At 40.3% G+C, this 25,240-nt stretch overlaps 1 protein-coding gene across 3 annotated transcripts in view; it reads right to left on the minus strand.

Moving 5' to 3' along the window:
- DCDC2 (doublecortin domain containing 2) overlaps nucleotides 1-22,627 on the minus strand; it is a 166,375-nt gene extending 143,748 nt beyond the window's left edge. The window contains exons 1-3 of one of the 3 annotated variants that reach the window (XM_087438085.1): nucleotides 22,043-22,627; nucleotides 17,969-18,023; nucleotides 6,923-6,985 (exon numbers count right to left, since the gene is read on the minus strand). In XM_087438085.1, the coding sequence (XP_087294211.1) occupies nucleotides 6,923-6,985; nucleotides 17,969-18,023; nucleotides 22,043-22,341 (417 nt within the window). In that variant the 5' untranslated portion in view covers nucleotides 22,342-22,627. Of the gene's footprint in view, nucleotides 1-3,792; nucleotides 3,844-6,922; nucleotides 6,986-17,968; nucleotides 18,024-22,042 lie in introns of all 3 variants that reach the window. The other 2 variants (XM_087438086.1, XM_087438087.1) reach the window with 2 other exon arrangements.
- Between the last annotated feature and the right edge of the window lie 2,613 nt (nucleotides 22,628-25,240).

Raw genomic sequence — 25,240 nt, forward strand, 5'->3', positions numbered from 1 at the left:
AATAGTTACAACAGTGAATACATGGCCTGTAAAGTCTAAGATATTCACTGCCTGGTCCTTTACAGCAGTTAGTTAACAACAAGGGATCCAAAGACTTAAGGAGATAGAAATCTTGGAGCAGATGTTTCATGAGCACTCCACCCACTAATCTCCTATCTACGTGACTCAAGTGAGGATCCAAAACACACTCCCTTCAACAAGGCCTCGAGAAACACATCAATCAGGAATGCTGCTCCAACAACTCTAAAAGTGCTCTAGTAATTGTTTTCTCTAGACCAGTCATGCTGGTGGAAGATGCTGCATTTGAAATGGGCTCTCTGGTTTCAATGGGGTGTCAGGATTCTGGAGTGACAGAACAAAAACGCAGCACTTAATCTCCAGAGACAAGGCAGCCTCAGTAACCAAGAAGAGACAGCAGAGTCCATGTGGTAACCGCAATCAACTGATCTGTAAGGACCTATGATGGCGACTAAAGGATCATAGGATTTCTAAGATTAAAAAAGTCGTACAACCCATGACTTGATTTTTATAACAAAAATCTCCAGATCTTGTAAATAGAGGCCTACTTAACTACAAGTTGTCACAACTCCATAGTCAAGTATCAGACCTAACAGTCCTCCAAAATTGAAGAGGAGGCTTGGTACCCTTGTCGAAGGAACCTACAATATCACAGATAAATACTTTAAGTCTTCCTCAAAGTCTTCAATGAGATCTGCAACCACTCACCAGAGAAATGTGCCCTGGAGGGTGTGAAATGCTCAGCCCATTGAGGAAGGAACAGACATTGGCTCTTGGACACAAATTCTCAACCTAGAATGTTGCTTCCATCCCTAGGAACACATCTCTTCAAGAGAAACTTTGAGTTTGTGAACTAAGTTATGTACAAAATATTCAAAATAGTAATACAAAAAAAGAAAGAAGGAGGACCGATTAGAAATAATCCAAATATCAGCAGTTGGAGAATGAATGAATAAATAATGTTATATTCATAAAATGGAATACAATGCTGCAAAGAGAAAGAACTACAGCTCCCCACAACATGGATAAATACATAAAACATAATGTTGAGCAAAAAAGCAGGTTGAAAAGAATACGTAGAGTATGATTCCATTTTCATAAAGTTCCAAACTTAACTATATATTGTTTAGGATTATATATGCAGTAAAACTACAGAGACAAAGAGATGATTAATATAAAATTCAAGATAGTGTTTACATACTGGGATGAAGCAGGAAATGGGACTGAGGAGAGAGACAGGAGCTTTAAGTGTACTTGTTCTGTTCTATTTCTTAAGCTGGATGTAATACACAGACGTTAATTTTATTGTTTTACAAATTGTAGGTACAGTTTTTCCTTTGTATGTAATATATAATTCACAGGTTTGTTTTAAATAATAAAGTTAATGGGGGACACCAGAAATCCTATAGAGACAACTTTATCAAGAGCTCAGCTCCCTCCAGAACAAAAATTTGGGCCACCCCACCAGTTGAGAATCCTAAGCAGATGAAGTTTTAATTAAAGGTAAGAAGGGAAGAGGAATGGATAGTAGAAACGGAAATCATGAATACTATCTCCAGTCTCATGATTCTCTGCAGAAATACGCTTATTTCCCTTCTTGTGATGTCATGTATATATTGGATATTACATCTATAACTACCATCCTTTTTTCCTTCTCTCTTTACCCCATTGATTTACATGAGGTATTAATAGTTACACTTATAATTTAGTATACAGGTTGCAAAATATTGAGATGGGACAACAGCAGGACCAGAAAAAGAATAGATATCACCCAGAGATCCTGACTTGGAACAGGATGCAGTAACTAAGGAGACTGTGGGTCACCTCCATTAGAAGAGGATGAGTGTATTTTCAGAGGTATAGAAATGTTAGCATTGATTTTGGCAGAAACAAAAGCTATGTTGCTGTTGAACCATCAAAGGATGTGTAGGGAATACTTTGGCTTTCCAGCACCTGAACACACTTCCTATTTGAATAGAACTCCCATTATGTGAAGTTTGGAGGCAAGCAGATCTCCCCCATCATCCACAGAAGGTAAAAAAAGCCCATGTTCACTTTATCAGCCCAACTGCAGTTAAGCCATCAGAACATGACCTCTGCTTGGCCCAACAGTCTCACCCAGGGCTTTTACACCAGTACTAGTGATACAACAAAACAGAAAAGGTAAAAGTGGTGCCATCAATAGCAACAAAGTCCAATTTCTAGGGGTAGTGTTTGCAATATCCACTGTGAAAAGTCTGGAGCAATGGTCTGAGAAGCTGAATGTCTCCATTGTTCAATGGTGGAGGCAGTATTGTCCTTAACGGCCTAGTCCTGTGGCACAACGTGGTCTGGGTTCTGGCTGCCTCAACTCCCTTGCAACTGCTCATTCTCTGAGCTTAGTCCTCCAACTCTATCAGAAGTTTTAAAGGATATCCAATATATTTTCAAAAATTCCTTTTCTGCTAAAATAAGACATAGACATTTTCTTTTGCTTCCTGAAAATATCCTAGCTAATTCACATGTGTATTTTTCACTCTCTATATATCTCAGTCTTTGTGAAATTATGTGAACCCTCAATATTTGAAGAACAACTCCAAGACTCAGTCACACAAAGAAGTTTATTGTGTGCTATTTTATTTACTGATATATTTCCTTCTTCATGTATTTATTTAATAATAATCTCAACCATTTACCAAACATCTACTCTCTGGCCACCCCAGTCAGAAGGAATGATAAGTATCACCTAGCATCTGTAGAGGATTTTGCAGTTGATCAAGCACTCACATTTACATTTTCTCCTTTTGGCCACAACCTGTAAAAGCAGCCAATATGATGTCTTACTCCACTTACCAGCTACTCAGTTCAGATGGCCTTTATTAACATCAGTAGCAATGTGGCATAATTTCCATTTACTGAGTTCTAACCATGTATCAGGCACAGTGCTAGGAGCTTAGTATATATCTATGTGTTTCTAATCTTCACCACAATTCTTCAGAGGAGGTATTATTATTTCCATATTTCAGATGAAGAAAGTGAGGCCAATAGAGATCAAGTGACACATCTTGAGATCTTGGGGAAAAAATGCAGCGTGTCTCCAATACATGATGCCTTCCCTATTCCCTTCCTCTAACCCTGCAAGTTGCTTTGTTTGCCTGGTAACTTGGTAGATGTTACTCAAAACATCTGGTCAGAACAGCTAAAGAAACCAAATGATAGTAAACATGATAAAAAAAAAAAATCATTCATGGTTCTTGGCTCAATATCTCTTTCTCTAATCTCTTTACACTCTGTAGTAAATTTCCATGTAAAAATATTTTTGGTTTCCTGTGGGAGCCCTTTCATAAGCAGACATGCCAAAGCCATTTCAAGTGCTGTATTGGAAACATTCAGCATAAATATCCTATGCTATAGGGAATAATAGCAAAGGCAAAAAAAAAAAAAGTCAATTGGGAATACAACTAAAATAACTCTAGGCAAGATTTTGTGATTAATGATGACTTGCTAAAGAAGGATATTAAGGAAATTAAAATAAAATTGTGCCCCTTTTCTGGATTCACTTCCTAATTTTTAGCCTTTCTTATACATCTTTTCCTTCCTATCATCATTAAATCAGAGTATAATATATAATATATTATACTCTTTATTTATATAATAAATAAATAAAACCCTTCACCCTCCAAATGCCCTTTCAAGAACAAAAAGACACTGAATGATCATCTTCAATTAAATTTGGTTAACTCAGTAGCAAATGCTTCCCTCTGCACAAACACACAACGTATTAACACACAGTACCTCTTGACTGTGAGCTCTGCAGGACCGTGTCTTAGTCTTCAATTTCCTCCACTGTAAAATGGGAATGATAACAATCCTTACTTCATAAGGTTGTTGTGAGGATTAAATTAGATAATCTTTGTAAAGTGCCTAGAACACTACTAAGCACACAGTAAAGAAATAACACACATATACACACACTGACACACTCACAATGGATTCTGGTTTTGTATATCTTCCAACATTTGGGTTGGCTTGATGTTCAAACAGTTAACACTTCAACTATTTCTGACTATCATTGTTATCAAAAAGCAAACAAACTGTTCTCCCTGTCTCAATGAAGGCAAATACCATCTATCTAGTAGCCCAGACCAGAAATCCAAGAATCATCCAACTAATCTCTTTTCATTCCCTCATATCCAACCCGTCACTAAGTCCTACCTCTCAAAGCTGACTCTTCTACCATCTACACAGCCTCTCCCATCATGAGTACCACATTCATCTCCATTAAGTGTTCTCCTGGGGCACGGCACGGTGGCACAAGCAGTTAAGTGCGCACGTTCCGCTTTGGCAGCCCGAGGTTCGCAGGTTCAGACCCTGGGTGGGGACCAATGCATCAGCTGTCAAGCCATGCTGTGGCGGCGTCCCATATAAAGTAGAGGAAAATGGGCATAGATGTTAGCTCAGGGCCAATCTTCCTCAGCAGAAAAAAAAAAAAAGAAGAGGCGGATTGGCAACAGATGTTAGCTCAGGGCTGACCTTCCTCACACACACACACACACACACACAAAGTGTTCTCCTGGCCTCCAGCCTTGCTGTGGCAGCAAGAGTGACCATGTCAATTCCCTGCTGAAATCCCTCCAATAACTTCCAGTTGGTTTTAGGAAAAATGTCAAACTGCTTTTAAAGCCCCTCAATGGGGTCGGCTCCGTGGCTTGGCGGTTAAGTGCGCGCGCTCTGATGCTGGCGGCCCGGGTTCGGATCCCGGGCGTGCCCCGAGGCACCACTTCTCCGTCCAACGCGAGGCCGAGTCCCACGTACAGCAACTAGAAGGATGTGAACCTATGACATGCGGCTGTCTACTGGGGCTTTGGGGGGAAAAAAATGAATAAATAAAATCTTTAAAAAAAAAAAATAAATAAAGCCCCTCAATGGCTTGGTCCCTTTCTACTTCCCAAGTCTCATGTCTCACATATCTCCATCCCACCATCCTTCCATCCCAGTACCTTCCCATGCTTCAGCCCAACAGAACTTGCATAAGTTTTCAAATGTGCCATACACTCTCTCATTTGCAGACATTCACACATGCTGTTCTCTTTGCCTGGAACACTCTTCCCCACTCTGTCAGCCTGGCTGACATCTACTCAGCTCCTTTAGGTCTCAACTTAAATGTCATTTCTTCCAGGAAGCTTTTGAGGATTCCCCCGGCCTGTGGTAGCTGCCCCTCTAGCACCCTGTGCCTCTGTACCCTCCCATACAGCATGCTTCACTATGATGACTTGCTTGCTGATCTGTCTTCTCCATCAGACAACAATGTTCACAAAGGCTGTGACCCTGTCTGGCTTCCTCGCCATTGTAAATCTAATTAGCATGATGCTTGGCACATAAATAGGTACTCAAAACATTTCTTTGATGAAAGAATTTGTGATATTAATTTTTTACTACCAAAAAGTAAGAGCTATAAATTTGTGATTAGTGTCATTCCCTTGAGCTCCAAACCCTCCCACATGAAAGGAGACCTAAAATAATAGCAGAGACATAGAGCAATTCATCTCCAGACTCCCCTTCTCCAGGCACTGCAAACAAAGCCATCTTCTATAATCCTTTAGGAGCACCTGGATGGAGTACTGGGAGAGTGCCATTATGATTTTACTGTTCTGTCTATATACTCAGAGTAATCACATATCTGGGACACACAAGCTAAAGTGACATTGCTACATATTAAAATGCAACATCTAATCAAGATTGTCTTTCTACGAATGAATACATTTATAATGAGCGTTGGACAGGTTCTATTCACACCAAATTTGATGCACACAACTCCACTAACTTGATATAGTAGGATAGAGCAAAGGGAATTCCTAAACAGACGGAGAACTACAATTTGAATATGGATATATATAAGCAAGTGAATTAGGGAAGTGGAGGGGGAGAGAGTTTAGGAATAACTAAGAGCCACTAAGTAAAAATGCTGAAAATTCCTAGCAACAAATCATATTGCCTGTACTTCATTATATACATACCTACATATGCGTGTTTAGATAGACTAACAGGTAAGAAGTGCCAAAGTTAATCAATATTATTGATAAAATAATTGAAACAGGAATAACACAAGGGAATAACAATCTGATTAGAAGTGCTGCCTAGGGAAAAGATAATTTAATCCAATTTCCATATACTATTTGACCAAATTAAATCAGTTGCGCTATCATGAGAAACAAGCTATACATTTGCAAAAGACATACTAGCGGCCGGCCCCGTGGTTTAGCGGTTAAGTGCGCGCGCTCCGCTACTAGCGGCCTGGGTTCGGATCCTGGGTGCGCACCAATGCACCACTTCTCCGGCCATGCTGAGGCCATGTCCCACATACAGCAAGTAGAAGTAGGATGTGCAACCATGACATACAACTATCTACTGGGGCTTTGGGGAAAAAAAAAGGACCAGGATTGGCAATAGATGTTAGCTCAGAGCCGGTCTTCCTCAGCAAAAAGAGGACGATCAGCATGGATGTTAGCTCAGGGCTGATCTTCCTCAAAAAAATAATAATAAAAATAAATTTTAAAAAAAAAGACATACTAAAAGAATCTTTTTGCTATAGTAAAATATATATATATATAATTTTAAAATTGATATTTCAAATCATTGTTTTAACCCAGCTTTTAAAAATCAGGTGGGGAAGATCCCATACTAGCTAATGCAAAACTGGTAGCACTGGATATTGAGTTATCTGTTCATTTCTAGGAAAACAGGCTGTGAATGTGGAGTTGCATCAATTAGCATATAATTTACAAAATGTAATTTGGGTTATATTAGGTAACTTGTTTTATAAATGGTTCTAAAAGTTGGCAGCCCAGTGACATTCGGTTGTATAACTTAAATAGCAAAGATGGCCATTGAGGTTCATAAATCTTTGAAATTCAAAAATACTCACTGCTAGAAGGTGAAAACACACGCACGCACACACAAAGCAGCATAGAGTGCCATTAGAAATTTCCTAGAGAGAAATGTTCCAGAAATTAACATTAGAAATGTTCTAATGTTAAACATTAGACACTGCAAATATAATAAATCAATTTAGTCTTCTCTCTCCCATAATCCTTCATCACTTGGAGTTTTGCCCCCAGAAAACAGGTAGGCAGAAATCAATCTTAATTCAACAAACCAAACATCCAAACTATGTAATTATGGGATGACATCTGAGCTTGATCTGGTTGGCTGCTTAAAAAGGAGTCTTTCATAATAATAAATGGGAATTTTCATTGTTGATCAAGCTAGACATGAAGGCACACCACCTTCATACTTCACGCTGAAGTCAACCAAATGCAAAAAAATAGCCCTGTCTTTAAAAAATGCCTCCATCCATCCATTTTGAAGTACACAGAAATATATTTTATTTTGCACATAAAAATATGAATATTAGCCTACTACCTGCGAGACACAGCCCTTTTCAGCTTTTTTTCCAATATGGTGATAGATGTGAGGTGAATTATACACACTCTCGCCCATGCCTTAACTAACGCCACACTTGAGAGGACAGCTGGATGTCTAGGGAACAGTCTGGGGCCAGGGACCTAGCAGAACTAAGAGTCCCATGGGGTCCAAGCATAAGTCCTTGGCTCCATTAGCACAGTGTTCTCACCACACTACTCCACCAGAAAAACCACTCTGCATCTTTGAAACAAAGTTTCTACACATTAGGTGCTGAAGAGTAAGCGCAAACACACACACACACACACACACACACACACACACAATTTGTTCTAAATTAAAGAGAAATAAAATTTAAACGGCCTAAACTGACAAGTTTCTATCTCTTAATCAAAAATGAATGTATTATCACAGATGACTTTATCTGCTTGCTTCTTATTCACTGCTTCCTCTGAGTTTCTCTTCCCTTAAACACATCACTCTCTTGGGTTTTCTCTTCTGGACATAAAATGTGTGGAAAAAAATTGAAACGTCTTTTTGGATAGTTGCTATATCTATCGAGGATGCTAGGCTACCTTCAGCTCTAAATACAAAAACCAAACTCCAAAATAGGAATATTCTCCAAACCCTTTACTTTCATGGTGTTGCTTCCAATTTTGTTGCTTTTTTTAAAATTCTAACTGGAAGTGCCAGCAAATCACAGCATCACATGTTATTTACATTGAAGAACTCTCTGGAACTTGAGAAATCACCACAGAAGGTACCAACATGGATTGCTGCCAGTCACTCCAGCAGTTTTCTCCCACACACTGCCTCCTCCATGAAGGAGTGTGACAACCTGGGCACAAAATGGTCCTTCTGGGCTTCCTAAGATGGCTCTGACAACAATCTAACCCACAAAACCTTTGATTAGAGGGCTTTTTGAAAGTTAAGTCAATCTCAATTCATCTCCGCCATCTTGGTATACAACTGAAATACGCAAGTCAGAAGAATGTATTTATATTTTTAAATAGATGGAAAAGAGATGATACTTTCTTTCAATAAGTGTTTAGTAGTCTTCACTAATTTAAATTAAAAAAAAATTTCTTTCAAACTGATCTAAATTCTTCAACCTTCACACCATAGCTTAATTTTGTTTCCCCCTTTTTGGTACCCAGCTGTGGTGGAGAAGAGCTAGTCACCATATTCTTTGTAAGCACTGAAGCCAAGTATTAACTAGATCTAAATAAACCATTTTCTTCCCTTGGATTAACATCTCTGGTACTATTTTTCAATCTTTTTATTCTTTTTCATTTATCTTTTAAAATTCTTTCCAGGGTCCTCCTACATCAATTACCTTGTAATTCTGATTGGCACATGGTAAGTGTCTTTTTATATCTGTATGGCTAGAATCAGGCCCACTGCCTGGCATTCAGCAGGCTCTTGATAAATACTCTTGAGAAAATGTGAAATCATACATAAGCAGCACTCAGTAAATGGTTGAGCATAATTTATTTGTCGTCCTTGGCTATACTTTGCTATTTACTTAGTCACATTTTCCTATTACTCCTATCATATGGAAATAATCATACTTCTATCATGAACAGTCCCTTTGACTTTATCAGAAAACTCAATAAGCTCATTCTAACAATTATCCTAAAATGTGAACTTCAGTATTGATTTTCTAGTAGGTGCACAGTATCCATCAACCAAGAGCTTGGTATACCTTGGCAGAACTTCAAATCATACTACGTATTCCTAAAATTTCATCTTCTATGTTTCTGAATCCCATGCAGTATAAGAACAAGCAGTTTTTCTCCATTCAGTAGGTGCTGCTGTTGGAGTTGCCAAAGGGACCTTATTTTAGTGTGGACTCAAATGAAATCTCTTTTTAAGAATAGTTTGATACTTCAATTAAGCGGTGTTTTTAAACATACACATTTAGTTAGCAATTTAACTATTTTATTAAATTGTCCATTTTTTCCTTAAAAGGTTGATTATTTTCTTAATGTTTATTTATTAAAATTCTGTCTTTGCTTAGAATAGCTTATTACTATAAAAAAATTATACATTATCTAATTTGCATATCTTCCAATTTCATGGACATTTAATTTCCTCAAATCATGTCTAAATGCCAAATAGAGAATGCAAGATATATGGAACAAATGCCATGATACATGTTAATGGACAAACTAAAATCACCAACCTTTTAGCTTTTGATCAGAGCTGATCAATGGTTATTAAAGGATGTTGTTCATCTTCCAGCTTGATGTGAACATTTCTCTTTTTTTCATTCTTGTTCAAATACACAATGCGCGTGCATACACACACACATATAAGCAGCTCAATACAGAGTAAAGGTAAAATAAGAAAGTGTGAAAGAAAAATGAAATAGCCAGTCGTTCTTTAGCAGAAAACTCCATCTTCACAGAACCCTGGCAAGGTCATAGTCACCTTGGAATCACTATGACCACTGATGTGAACTAGCTGTCCTTAAAAGAATGCTTCTTACTTAGCAGTTACACCAGACAGGTGGGGGAAAGGTATAAAATAAAAGATTGGGGAGGGGCTTTAATTATTGTGGGAAGAACTCACAAAAGTGAGTTTTATTCTCTTTGATTTTGATTCTTCGATAAATTAGTAAATCTGACTAACATAATCTGGAAATCTTTCTCCAAGTTAAAGAAAAAAATATTTAAGAGTTTAACTATTTAATAGTTCCCGCTTTGAACCCAGAATTCCCAGGCAAAAGATTAGTAAGTAAAACCACATAGCCCCATGCCTTCCTGCAGAAAGGTTAATAATTACACCCAATTTAATGTCTAGAATCCCATTCCCAAACAAAAGACTTTAAGTAGCAAATCTCATAGTATGTTTCATTAGAGATTACGCCTAATGATTAAACTGAAATGTGAAGTTTTAATAATGATATTCAAAACCTTAAACACATTCACGGGAGTAACTGACCTTGAAGCACAACCCACACTCCCACAAACTTTCCAGACAAGGCAATGTTTTGAGGTTTCAAAAACTCCTCCTTTCTCTCCTCCACTCCAAGGTATTCCCGCAGCGCCCCACCCCACTAAGAAGAAACAAAGTTTATCCAAATTCTTTATAAATGAAAATCTAAAATGAGGGAGGTGTATTCAAGAGGATTCAATATGATGCTTATCCAACAAGGAGGCTTCCGTTCCTTGGGAAGACATTCATTGGGGTCTTACTTCAGATATCAATTTGCAGATTTCTTTTCAAGGCAGCACTTCTCCAAACTATAGATAGCATGCTTGTTCGTGGATGGATCACTTAGAATAAGGCAAGCCTGACCTGCTCTCTCCTCTTTCCTATCATTGCACTTATGACCCGCACCCTCCACCAGCAGATGAGGAAGAGTAGATAAAAGAAGGGGAAGCCCAACCAGACCCTTGATTTTTTAAAAATATAAATGTTAAGAAGGGGGTAAAAATTATCTTTTCTGCTGACCCTGAGAGCACAGGTTATCAAGATTCAAGGAAACAAAATAAAGCTCTAAATTGTTCTGTATTAGAAATCAAGAAGATCTTGGGGTCGGGGTAGAACAGAGACAAGATGGGCAGAGGGAGAAAAAGAGAGAGGAGGCCAAGAAGCAAGGCCACGGGCTGGAGCCTGAATTGGCATATGAGACAAATAAGGCATTTAAGGCAAATAAAAGGTATTTTTAAGAATGAGGAAGTCTGATATTAAGTTTTGAGTTGTTGACACTTCTACAGGATCTACAAAACCTACTCCATTTCTACAAACCACTGGTAACCTTCACCACACACAAACTTGTGTGAATAGGGTATTTGTGAGGACATCAATGAAAGGATCTCATCTCTGAGGTGGTGGGGTCTTAAAGACACACAACCTGTAGGGGAACAAGACAGTCCACAAACTCAATTAATACTTTCGAAACAGAAGCTCGGAAGAAGAGGTGCTCATGAGATAATAATGCCTACAGGAATTCACAGAAATTTTGGGAAGAATATTGGGCATTCCCAAGGCTAAGTAGTGGAGGTTCAAGCCATTTTTATCCAATCATCAGGAAATGAACAATCCCAGCTGTTATGCAGGTTACAATTAGTAGCTTAACTGTTTATAACTCCATCAAAATGGAACTAATTTTCCAGAAATTAAGTGTTTATTACTCCTCAAAATTTAGCCTCATTATTCCCTGACCCATTATTAATAATAAAATTCAAAAACTGTTTATCTAGCCCTCAAAATATAGCTCTTGAACCAAAGAAATCTACAAGTTCTCTAACACAGATCCATGTTGGTAGAGTTAAAATCGAGGCATAGCAGGCAAGGAAGGCTAAAGAGCAGTAAGTTCCACAAGCACAGGGGCCATGTTTGTTTGGTTCCCAGGGACAAGCACAATGCCTGGCACATAGCAGGCACACAATAAATCCTTGCTGAGGGAACAGTATTCATTTACCACAGCTCCAAATTATACTAGAGAGACAATAAAAGTATCACACAAAGGTTTAACTCCAACTAATTTTACGCTGAAACAAAATCCAAACAGGTAGTGGCCACGAAGACTTTTAGGCTATGTGAGACATCCCTCCCACATGTGAAATGCAGAACAACTAGGCATCATGAGGCATGCAGACGTCTACCTTAACTGGCTGATAAGGAACATTCAAAACTATAGAGAATTAAAACTATTACCAGCCCATTAATGCTAGGTACCACACAAAATTAGCAGACCTCCTGGAGACCTACAATCTAACGGACAGTTCTGAGGCATATGTGAAAGCCTATTCTGCCGAAGACCACTGGACACAGGAACCAACCTGCAGTCTGACAAAATCAGCTTTACTAACTTGGTAGAGCAGTGGATGGCTCTCAGAGAAACCACAGAATGGCGCTGAGAAAGAGGGAGGAGGGAATCACCTCTTGGCAAGTTTGGGTTGTCATGGAAGGATTCTGAGAAGGGTGGAAGGGCAGCAGAGGTCAGTTCTGGATCGACTGCAGTTTTTGGGGTGAGATTAGGAGAAGTGAGGATGCACGAGGGGTTGTTATGAGGTCAGGGTGGTTTAGCAATTAAAGATTCCCAGGAAAATATGGGACCAGCAAAGCAGGTCCGGGGTGTCAGCAGTAAGAAAGCAGTAATCGCTTAAATAGGGGGCGCTTACGGCATTTTACAGCTGCTGTGTGACTGTGGGAGAAGCAACGTTCTCCGCTAACTCTGCAGCAGCTTGCTATACTTCCATCCTCCACGCCTGACCAACGGCAAGGCTGCCATTTTCTCTTGTCCATCAAGTTGATTTTCATTCCTTCTGTTGGAGACAGGCTTTGACTCTTTCACAGATATCAGTATTAAATAATCCCCCCTTACTGAAGTTGTAGAAAGGGACATTCTCAAAACCTTAATCTAAGAGAGACAGGCCAAAAATAAAAAATTCTATTATATTTAAAACCATTGTAAACTGGCTGACCCTCAACCCTAATCCCATCTGTCCTTCCTCAGTCTCCTGAGCATACCACTAGCCCAGGACATGTGCCCTGGATAATAATGTTGGTTTACTTCCCTGTCTCCTCCCCTAGATTCTAAAAGAGCAAGAGCAGTGAAGTATTCATTCAACGCCCACTGCCTAACACAGTTCCCAGCACATCATAAGTGCTCTGTAGCCAAGCTGTCCGCTTGTGCCCTCTGTATATAATGTGTACCAAGGCTTCTTATACAGTAAAACTGACTTGGAGCTCTAACTATTTAAGTATGTCATTATTTGAAGAATTCACTTTTTGGATGAGACATGGGCCAGGGGAATGATCAGTGGGATCTATAACTCTAGGTCAAAGAGGAAGGAAGCTTCCATTTGAAGAGTTCATAAATGGCTTTGCTGCCACATGGTAAAGTCAAAAGCACTTGAAATAAACAGCTCAACACAAACTGAATTGAATCCCTACCAAATTGAATCACTTATCATGTGGTACTAGAGACATCACATCTGTCTTTTCAGCAATGTATATTCCTGGAGGTGAGAGGTTATGCGAGTCTTGTTCATTTTTGCTCCCCAGCACTCCGCCTACCGTGCCGCACAGCACAAGCCTCCAAGCACATGAAAGCAAAGCAGATGAGGCAGTAAAAGAAGAAGAAAGGAGGCAAAAATCATAGTCAGTTAAAGCAAGAGGGTAAGAACTCAGTGCAGGCTAGTAAGGACGAGGAAAGGAATCCCACATGCAGATCAGAGGCTTCCAGCAACGACAGAGGACTCCCACAGACAGCTTATGTTACAGAGGAAGGAGGGAAGCTGGTGAGTCGACCTGGAACACGGAAGCATAGAATGAGCTCTGAGAGGAGGATTGGCATCAGCTGTTAATTCAGGGCTAATCTTCCTGACAAAAAAAAAAAAAAGTAAGAATGAGTTCTGAAACTGAGCTGAGAGAAGGGAGAGAAGCAAGCAAAGAGAGGACTGGGGAGACATAAACAAGGAGATGAGCTCCCAAGGTCAGAAGATGAGAAAACCATCTTTATTAAAACCACCACTCATGCAGGGAAAGTGGGGAGAAAGATGAAAATACAACTATACAAAATGACTGGGGAGCAGAGGCAAGAGTACAAGGCGAGTCTAGAAGATCTCTTTATGGGGATATTAGGAAAAGCAAGACGTGGGTAGAGAGGTGGGGGAAGTCTGCTCTGAGCCCCAAAACCGCCCGACTTTGGAGCAGATGCAAACCACCAGAGTCACCTTTTCATCTTTCTTACTCCTATGTCCTTTTTCTTCTCCCTCTTTATTTTTATCATCCTTCCCCTTTCCTCCTGCTGCCAGGAGCGTTGGCCAAATAACATCATGTGCTTCTCTCAGGTTAGTGGAACAGATCCGTTCGAGTTCTGCCTTTATCTATCCCAATGATATGGCCAGAAAGAGGAAGAGGAAAAGGGCTGGTTGTCCTTTCAGTGTCTCTTTAAAGATGAGCTTCACGGAACAGAAAGGCAATGACAGGAACCACAAAAGAACTTTGAATGTCGAGGTGACATGCACATTCTAGTTACCATGACTTGCGGTCAGCAAGTGGATACCATTGTGTCTAAATTATGAACTCTCTAAAGAGCAACCAAATTGTATTACAGACTTGGGTGAGGGTGCTCTGGAGGAGGGAAGGAATGCCACTAACTCCCAGCACTCACTGGCTGGGTTTCCTAGCCCCAGTGGCTTAGGACCCAGTGCTACACGTTCTACATAACCCCATCGAACTGTAAAGGTCCTTCTACAGTACCATGTACTGGGAATAATTAGAATTAGTATGTTTTAAGCAAATAGGATAACTGAATCATGTACACTGGTGTGGGGCCTTTTATTACATAGTCCCAACACTGAAAACTCAAATAGTATGAAATTACCTCATATTTGAGGAAAATGCCCTCAATTTTGATGAACAAGTAATTTTACTCACCCTTCATACTGAAACATCTTTGAATAAACATTGTTTGTCCTCCTACTGCATTGAATTTCCACCTTAAACAACTCTAAACCCTCCAATTCTATGGATTCATGTTCTAAACCCATTTCAGAATTAATTCTGTGAATCCCTCCCTGTGAGATTGAGAGTAAGCTGTGTTATCTTACTCCAAAGAATAGCAGTCATCAATAGTATTTAACAAGGTGTGCAATCTTTTCTTGGCAGACATAAATGTTGAAAGGAAATCACCATCTTAGATCAAGAAAATACAATCTATAATTTTTGTGAAAGGCCAGTGTCTATCAAATCTGTTTTCACATTTTGTATATAGACAGTCCTCTAACTTATAAACTTGTTGAATTCTAAAAGTTTGACGAAAATCAGTTGTGGAAAGGAGAGAGGTATTTCTCCACTGTAAGAATTACACACACACAGGGGCTGGCCCCATGGCCTAGTGGTTAAGTTTGGCATGCTCTGCTTCAGTGGCCCGGGTTCAGTTTCCAGGCATAGACATGCACCACTCCTCAGCAGCCATGCTGTGGTGGCGACCCACATACAAAATAGAGGAAGACTGGCACAGATGTTAGCTCATGGCGAATCTTTCTCAGGAAAAAAAAAGAATCACACACACAATAATTCTCAGGGCAGCTCACCAAAGCCTTTTAACTTGTGTTCTACCTAAAACAACAGCAATAATACTATAGAACCAACAGTTAAAGTAATGTCTCTATCGGAAAATGCATTCAGAGTTCCCTTTTGAGATGCCGAAACTCTCCCTTTCTGGCAATGAAAGTAGGGGCTCCCGTTGCTCAAACCAGGCTTTGAGTGTGGCCATGGTGTGGTCTTTGGGGAGGAGGGTCTCTGTGCTGGAGACCAAGACTGGGAATGCAAAGTCAGGGAAGTGAACACACAGCCTGTCTAGACTGGAAGGAAAGGTCATGGCAGACAATAGTGGGAGAGAAGGTTCCAGGGAGCAAGTGGGACAGTGGGGCTTGGGATGGGGTGAGCAAAAGCACTACAGAGCATAGACATGCAGTTTCTCACCATCTCTACCCATCTCCTTTGCATCCCCAAATTTCTTCTATTTCTTTCTTTTTATCCTTTTTGGAAGGCTTTGTGGGGAATGACTGAAAGAAAGGAAAGGCTACAGCAGGGTCTGTGCTATAAAAGGAAAGGAAAAGGGGAGGGAATCAGCAGTAAGAAATAAAGTGGGAGAGATGTAGTCTTCTAGATAGAGACAAGGGGTGGGTTTTTCACATGTGAGATGTGCATTCATAAATTAGAACCTTGTCTGTGAGGCTCGTGCATAGACCCAAAGTAAAGAGAAAACAATAGCTACCGCTCTAAAGCGAAAGAACAATTAGCAAATTAAATTAACTGGAGTCCTTGTGAATGCTTCCTTTGTAAAGCATGATCTCTTTCTTTCTTTTTTTTTTTTTTTTATTGAGGAAGATTTGCTCTGAGCTAACATCTGTTGCCAACCTTCCTATTTTTGCTTGAGGAAGATTCACCCTGAGCTAACATCTGTGTCAATCTTCCTCTATTTTGTATGTGGGTCACCACCACAGCATGGCTGACAAGCGGTGTAGGTCCACACCCGGGATCCAAACCTGCGAACCGGGGCCCCCAAAGCAGAGTGTGCCAAACTTAACCACTACGCCACGGGGCCAGTCCCAAGGATAATCTTTTCTTCAAAAAAAAGTACATTCGAAAAATTTATTACACACCTATTGCACTTCACCAGGCACAATGTCTTCATCAAAGACACTGGAATCCTAGAGTAAATATATGCTCATATTTTTAGGAATTCACACATCTCAAATTCTATCATAGAAATTCAGCTTCAGTCACCAGTTTCAAGCAAGGTAGCCTACTTCAAACAGTTGTGTATCCTTCAAACAAAATTATATCCAGAACTAATTCACCAATGTCCTTTTTTACTACTTGTTACAGATATTTAGCATTCTTTAGCTGTAACATAAGCACAACCTGAAAAATTTATACCTTTGTCCACTTCAAGCTATAAATCTTATCACTTTCATGAATAATTAATTTGACACACATTGAAAATCAAAAATACAAACAAGAATATTAATTATTTTAAACAATGTCTGGGAATAGCACCTCTTTCCAGAAATTATTTGAATAATGAATTTAATCTCATATTCTTCAAAATACCTCACAATTAGAATTTTTTCTCATGTAGTTTTTTTCTAGAGAGATCTATTTGGTCCTGTTGGGCACAAACATGATGTGAGAGGAAATGGCGAGAGCTGAGGAGTCTCTCTGGGGCTCTGTGCTACAAATGAGGAAAAACTCCTTTTTCTGTCAGCTATTTCCTCACTGGCAGAAGACACTCATTGGAAACACTGGTTTATGTGGGGTCAAAATGGGATAAGGGGGAGTCTGGGCTGGTGAGCAGAGTCCCAATCGGAGTTTAAATATAATTTTTCCTCTCTCACTGGGAATTTAAGGCTGTTGCCTTAACTTTGTTTTCAATCTATTTTTTCATCCACAAACTAAGGAATACGTCCTACAAAATATCTGAAAACTCCACTAGGGATTCAGAAGCTATGTGGAATGGATTGTTCTGAACATGTTCCACAAGACTCGTTTCTAGTCTTCGTGCAAGCTTTTGGTGACTATGCTCAAGTGAACTTTAACGCCAAGTTAAAATGGAGGTGTTTTCCTGACATCACAGAAAGTACAACTGGCTCCTTTGAAAGTCTCAGGGGCAGTCAGGGTGATCCTGGCTATTTCAGACACTGGACTGTGAGAAGCAAGTTAGGACAGGGGATGTAGTTTCGGTAAAGATTGGTTTAACAGTGCTCAGAATCTCTCCCCACTTGACAGGGAAAATTCCTCTAGATTTCAACCAGAGAACAAGTAGCTAGAAAATGGGAAAAATAAGAAAACATTGTGTCTAATCCTGTATGTCTTAGGACACCTACTCAGTCTCTTCATTCCTGGTAATGATCCAAAGAAAGGGTTATCTTTATCTTAAATCATACAATGTCCCATTTATATACATTAGACAACTTATCTCTTATGATTAGAACGCCATCCAAATCTCTAAGACACACCATAAGAAACACAAAAATGGCACTGTTATTTATTTGGACTTTCAAAATATTATTTGCATTACCTCTGAATTAACAACTTCCATTGGTCTTTTCTTGATTTCTCCTATTTCCAAGTAACTGAAGGGAAAAAAAAAAAAATAAGGGTTTCTTTTATAGCTTTTGCATCAGATATGTAAATTTCTTTTTAAAAATTATTAAAAAGTAAAGCAAGCTATAGGAAATACTTAAGCCTAAAGAAAAAATCAATAGCTACTAATTAAAAGCTAGAAGGAACTGCTTTCAGCATCACCAGCCAGAGCTAACATGTGTCTACTCTAAACTTCAATGAAACTGAATTCTTAGAAATACATACTTCTATTGGGGAACATCTTTTTCCCCACAATGGTTAGCTACTTACTATATATATGATATTTCTGATATTTATATCAATTTTTATATAAAGAGTGGTTTGCTTGTAAAGCTGCTTAACAATTCCATTGATCATAGACTTCAGGTCAAAGAAAGTACGAGAGCATGCATTAGTGTAACAACTGTGCAAGGTTGGGAAATCTTTTTCCCTATGAGAGCACTTTAATGATACAGAAATGCTCAGCCATGTGGGATGGTTTAGGTATTGGTTCAGCTAAGAGACAGATGGGTGGACTAGTTAACCTCTGGAGACCCCTATTATTCCATTACTGTTTGCTACGGATATTAACTAGTGATCATTCTTTAACTATAGCATAAGCACAACCTGAAAACTTTATACCTTTGTCAACTTCAAGCTATAACTCCATCACTGTAATCTGGTTCCTCTGCGCTTCATACACAGAAAGTGCTAAATAAACATTTTAACATAAAACATAAGTATAAATCTAGCATTTAATTTATAACCATAAATAAATAGATTCTCTACCTCAACTATCATAATTTTATATTAAAATTAATTTTGGCTATTGCAATGTGTTTTATTGTTGTTGTTTGCTTTTTTGAATAGAATGCTTTAATCGATACCTGTGGAAATTATCATATATCTGTCCTAAATAAACAGTATCTATATAAGACAGTGCAACTATCCCCTCTGTTTAGCAATAAAATGGCTCTTTGCAAATCTGCAGGGGCTTATTTCTGACATAACACCAAAACATTCTAACTGTCATGTGCAGGAAATTAATCTCAGATCCACAAGATTAATGTAGCAGAGTCAACTTCCAAAAATGCATGGGGAAAATAATAATCTCTAGAATTCTCTGCTATGAAAGTTTAATGGCTACTAGAAGTTTAACCATGGTTTCAAAACTATTAGGAAAAATCTGCGTGAAAGAAATTCAAGCAGGAAGTTGATCATTTTTATTTGAAAAATATTTTTCCACCATTGCTATCTTCCCCCACATCATTTAGGGTCCAAATGACACGAATTACCCTCTATATCTTCTCGGCTTTCTTTTGCTCTGCCAGTTGCTTGGTTTGTTATATAAACTTACAACTGCTAAGCATTTATTTAAGCATATATTTAGCATTTAAATCTTCTTGGCTTCTATCATTATAACCATAGATACTACCACTTTAACACAAATAAATAAACTATTCATCTGTCAGCATGGAAAACTAACCATGGACACTGTTATAACAAACTCAGGCTTTTTGTATGTGAATTAAAAGCAAAAACAACCACGCAAATCTCTCGTATATATAAAGAGTGATTTGAAGTGCACTTTCTATTTGGTTTGGAACTGTACCTGTTTTTATCTTTTGAGTTGGTAGTGCCAAATAAACAAAAGAGAATGTGAATTACTAAAGTGAGTCTACAATTTTGAGCTGTTAATAGATTCTGAACCAGATTTCCATTCCCATGAAATTGTTTTATATAGAAACTATTTAATAAAAAATAAAGTGTATGGTAAAAGGAACTGGCCGTAGAGATGTTTTACATCTATGTAACACTTTGGTGTTTATGAAACACATTCAGATCCATAGTATTTACTTTTTACAACTCTGTGAGGTAGAAATGGTCATGTTCCTTTTCTTTATTAGGAAACTGACTAGCTGAGTCAAGTGGCTTGCCCAAGGATACAGAGCTAATAAACAGTTCAGTCTCAAGTCTCCTGATTTTAAGGTTTTTTTTTAATCTTTCTTTTCATACGTAGATTATGGATTATTTCTAGGTATGAGTTCCATACTTTCTTTAATCTAGCACTTCACTAGTTTGTGGGGGGTTTTTTGAGGTCATATTGGCTTAAACGTTGTGTAAATTTCAGGTGTACATTATTATATATCTGTGTATGGTGATGGATAAAAACCAGACTATTGGTATTGAACACAATGCAGTCTATTAAATTTTAAGTGCCAAGTTTCTTTGAAGCACACGCCTTCATCTAGTTCTTTTCTATGAAGCTAGACAAAGCTAGAGAAAGGAGGTTTCAGGGAAGGGAAAAATAAATCAAATCGCATCCCTCACCTCCCATAAAAAGAATGTCTGGCATAACAAAAAGCAGAACACCTAGAACTCAATTTAAACAAACTTAGGAAAGAAAATATGGTATTAGACAACTTTAGTGATATGTGGGAAAATATTTCTATACAGTTAAAATCAGAATTCACAAGCACAGATTTCTGGTAAAGATATTTTTTTGCTATCCAGAGGCTCAAACTGAATTTTAATTAAAATATTATATTAAAAACTATGCAAGATAGTTACCATATGATCCAGAAATTCCACTTCTAGGTATATACCCAAGAGAAATGAAAACTTACACATAATTGTTCATAGCAGCATTATTCATTATAGCCAAAAAGTGAAACAACCCAACATCCATCAACTGATTAGTGAATAAATAAAACATGGAATATTCATACCACGGAATATTATTCAACAATAAAAAGAATGAAGTACTGATACATGCTACCACATGGACGAAACTTGAAAACACTATGCTAAGTGAAAGAAGCCAGAAACACAAAAGGCTGCATATTGTATGATTCCATTTATACGAAATGTCCAGAACAGACAAATCTATAGAGACAGAGAGTAGATTAGTGGTTACTAGGGGATGGAGAGAAGCGGACATTGGGAGGTAAGGGGTTTCTTTTTGGAGTGATAGAAATATTCTAAAAAGAGTTTGTGGTGATCGCTGCACAATTCTGTGAATATAGTAAAAACCACTAAAGTGGGTGGTTTATGTTATATGACATCTACCTCAATAAGGCTGTAAAAAAAAAAAAACCCTATGAAATATTAAATTCTACCTGTCCTACAATCCCACCCTCACCAGGAATAATCTCGCTCAACTCTCAACTCCCACATAACTTTATTCTTCTAATTGCACTTATCCCTTTGTAATTTGCATGAAAAGTATTGGTGTGCATATAATCTGTCTCCTGTTACACTCTGAAGTCCAAAAGACGGGAGTGATGTCTTGTTCATCGTTTCCCTTCACAGACCTCAGCACAGTTTGCTAATTCACTACTATGAGTGAGCTCTCTGCCAGGAACTGGGGATCAGCGCCAATAATGACCCCTGTGCTTGAAGGTTTAACCATCAGGTACCTGGAGACAGACATATAGACAAATACAGGAAGCCAATAAACTTTTCCAAGCATTAGCATTATGCCAACGGCATAAACATGCAGGGGTGAGAGGAGGGTCACAACAGTGAGGCGTGGTCCCTTCTGCTTGGAATGAAAAGTTGCAAGAATTTAAACGGGGGGGGGGGGGACACGACACAGGGAGCACTTTCTCCTCTAGAGACAATACAGTATCCAATACTTCAAAGTGATTTTTAAGAAATCTTTATGTAAACTTAAAAGATAGGTTCCAAGAAAAAAGAAAAAGTGGAAAGAGAAAAAGCAGAACAGAAAATGCTAAAGTATCAGTTTAGTCACTAAATACTTTTCTTTTTTTTTTTTTAAGATTCCTGTTCCTGATACACACGTTTTAAGTCTATTTCTACAGCTGCTACCCAAGTGAAATTCCTTCTCCAGTCACACTTTCAAACTCGAACCCCAACTGCAGCGGGAGCGTGGAGAGGCATCAACGCGCGCAGTCACAGCCCTCGACACACTGCGGTGTGGGTGACGCGAGAGTCAGTCCCTTCCTCGTGCCAACCGCACACCTTAGTGCACCCTGAAATGGTGGGCGGTGGGGACACATGGACTCACTTGAGTTTCTTGAAGGCTTCCTGGCCCCCAGCCACGTAGTTGCCCCCGCTCTGGATCTGCTCTAGCTTCCGGATGCGGTGCCCGGTCCGCGGGGTGTAGATGTTCCTGACGGCCCCAAAGGGCGCCTGAACGCCGCCCGTCACCTCCTTCAGGAAGACGTCGAAGCTGGACACCTTCTTCTCATGGATGACGACGCGGCGGCCCGCGAAGAAGGGGTCCCCGTTGCGGTACACCAGCACGCTCTTCACGACCGGCTGAGACAGGTGGCTGGACCTGGCGCTGGTGCCGCTGCCGCTCATCTTCCCCACGGGACGCCGGCCCGGCTCGCTTCTCCGTGGGGGGCACCTCCGCTGCCCCAGCGGCCTCAGCGCACACACAGCGCGGGGTCGCCCCTGAAACCAATGGGAAACAGACAAACCCACAGGTAAAAGCGAAGCAACGGCCGTGCGCCCGGCGTCCAGCCCGCCGAGGACCCTACAGGCTGCAGGACTCACGGTCCACGTTCAAGTATTTCACCACACTCTGCACAGCCAATCAGCGCTCGCAGTGCGCGCACGACACCTGTTTCACACGCCACTGGAAGAAGCAAGGTGTAACCACCTCGGGACAGGAGCCGCGCGAGGGGCTCTAACCAGGCAAGCCGAGTGCGCGCGCACGCACGCACGCACACACACACACACACACACACAGAGGAATTATAAATACGATGAAACTCAATTTCTAACATCCTATTTGTGTTACTCTTTCCAAACGACTTAATTTTCTTTTCTCTCCGTGCCCCCTCACCTCTCAATTTCCTGCTGGCTTCCAAAATAAAGAAATTAAGATTCTGGCTGGAATTGCCCAGATTCTTCTTCGGAGAGAGCTCCCAAGACCCCTCGCCACCCCCCCTCCAGATGACCCGCGCCGCCCCGCGGCGAAGCTCCCTTGGGCACTGTTTGAATACCGCGGGCAGCGGCGCGCAACCGAGTCCCAGGCGGGGGGCAGTGGGTGGGGTCCCCGGGGAGGCGCCCGCCGCGGGGAACTTACCCACGCTCGAGGGCCGGCGGGGGAGGGGCGGGGCGGGGCGGGGCGGGGGCTCGGCGCTGCGGCTCCGCTGGCACCGCGGTGAACTCAGAGGGGGCCGCGCGTCGCTCCCGCTGTTCCTCCCGCTGCCGTTGCCTCTGCGGGCCTCCCGCACCCGGGGGGAACGGAGTTGTTATTTCCCGCCGTTTCCATAGCGACTGCGGCCACGCGGGGGGAGCGAGTCCGTGAACTAGGCCTGGCGCGCGTCTGGGGCCCTTGGGCTTTGCCCGCCGCCTCGGGCAGAGGCGCAGAAGGAGTAAGAGTTTAGGGGGCTGACGGGGAAGCCTGGGCGGCTTTATCATGAGGTCATTCTATAAATGAATGGCTACCGTGTGCCAGGCTCTGTGCTAGGAATTGGGGATACAGCGGCGGAGAGAATAACCTACAATATTTTGAGTGCCTACCGTATGCCTAGCTTTATGCCAAGGAAAGGGTTTTTCACTGCCTCAAAAAAGCTAAATGGCTAAATGGCTGGCTGTGCCCCAGAGCCCATGTCCATGCTGTTTGTGTAGATTGCATCAGTGTGTGGGTAAAATAGAGGAGGTTTGAGAATATTAAGAACTTCAGTAAGACGTACTTTGTTCAGTCCAGTCTGGGATGTACATATTGTGGGACCAAGAAAATTATTTTTAAAAAGTTGAAATCTTCCAGCACATCTCTGCTAGTATTACCTTTATGCCTCCTGAGACCTTGCCACTCTGTGTCGTGTGTAAATTTCATTACTGGGGTTTCCTAATTCATCACCTATGAATACAAATAATGTTAATAATAACTACCATTAATGAACACTTAACCATGTGCCAGGCATTGTGTTAGATTATTAGTACCACGGATTTTATGTAGATTACCTAATTTAATGTTCACAGGAACCTTCAGAGGTAAATATTATTCTTTCCTCAAATGAAAAAACTAAGGTGCAGAGAAACCAAAGAAACTTACTTCAGGTCACACCCAAAAATTCAAATCCAGTTCTCTGTGATTCCAGAACCATGTTAACTATCACATCATACCAAGCTGAAGGGTGAATGTATGGGACATTACAATCTTGGGCAGAAACATTTTTATTAAAGTTACTTAATACATTAATGCTTTGACAGTTAATAGTTTTCAAAAGAAGATCAAAGAGAAGAGAACAATATGGAAGGAAAATAGAAGCAATTGTGAAGAATACACAGCTTGACAAAACGGATGGGGAAAATGTCTGTGCAAATGTGCTACTAAATAGGTGAATAAGACAGAATACCTGTTTTGAGGGAAGGAAGGCAGTATATCAAGCAACTCTCCAACCAGCCCAAACCACCCTACCACCCATACCAGCCCAGTGCAAAATGAAACCCTGTGTTCAAAAATTAAGAATATCAAGGTGGCAACAGCAGAGCATTAAACCAAACATGGGGATCTTCTAAGTGTGGGACCCTGTTGCCAGTCCATGAAGCCACCCCACATCTATATTCTGATACCTCCCACAACAGTGTCTCCAGCCCAGATTTGTCTCCTGAGCCCAGACTCATTTATCCAGTGGCCTCTTGGACAGTGACGTGTTGATAAATGTTTAACTACTGGCTCTCAGGGTGGGAAAGGCCTTGAAGCATAGCATTTGCCAATTTTTGTAGTTTAAATACTGCAAACATGGCCAATTTCCAGCTACCAAACTGACATCATTGAAGGCAAGAGATGTGCAGCCTAGACTCATATCATTCACATGATCTCATGTTTTCCTCAAAACTGTCTCTTTTCCTATGTTCCCCATCTCCATAAATGGACCCTCATCTTCCCATTCACTCAAAGCTGCACATATACATTTCTCTTCCTTACAGAATACATTTAACTGTGGCAGAGAAACAACAACAGAAATAGTCATAAATTGGCAGCCTTTCTCTCTGCTCCTTCTGCTTGCTGAATTCGTTCTGAAGCTCTTCTCACTTATGCAGAATCCTAACACCGAGCCAAAGGTGAAGGATTTCAGAAGCTAGAAAGGCTAGATAAACCCTGATCATGAGGAGGTGAGGGAGAATGAGAAGCCACTTCAGATGGACGCTGGGGAATGTTTCAGAGCACACAGAAAGAAGAGGAGAGAGTTTTGTTTATAAGCTTCTTCCTAAGCGTGTGAAAGATTTTGAAAGTGAGAGAGAT

Source organism: Ceratotherium simum, chromosome 13 (genome assembly GCF_057802395.1).
Source record: "Ceratotherium simum simum isolate JZ-2026a chromosome 13, ASM5780239v1, whole genome shotgun sequence".
Taxonomy (NCBI): domain Eukaryota; kingdom Metazoa; phylum Chordata; class Mammalia; order Perissodactyla; family Rhinocerotidae; genus Ceratotherium; species Ceratotherium simum.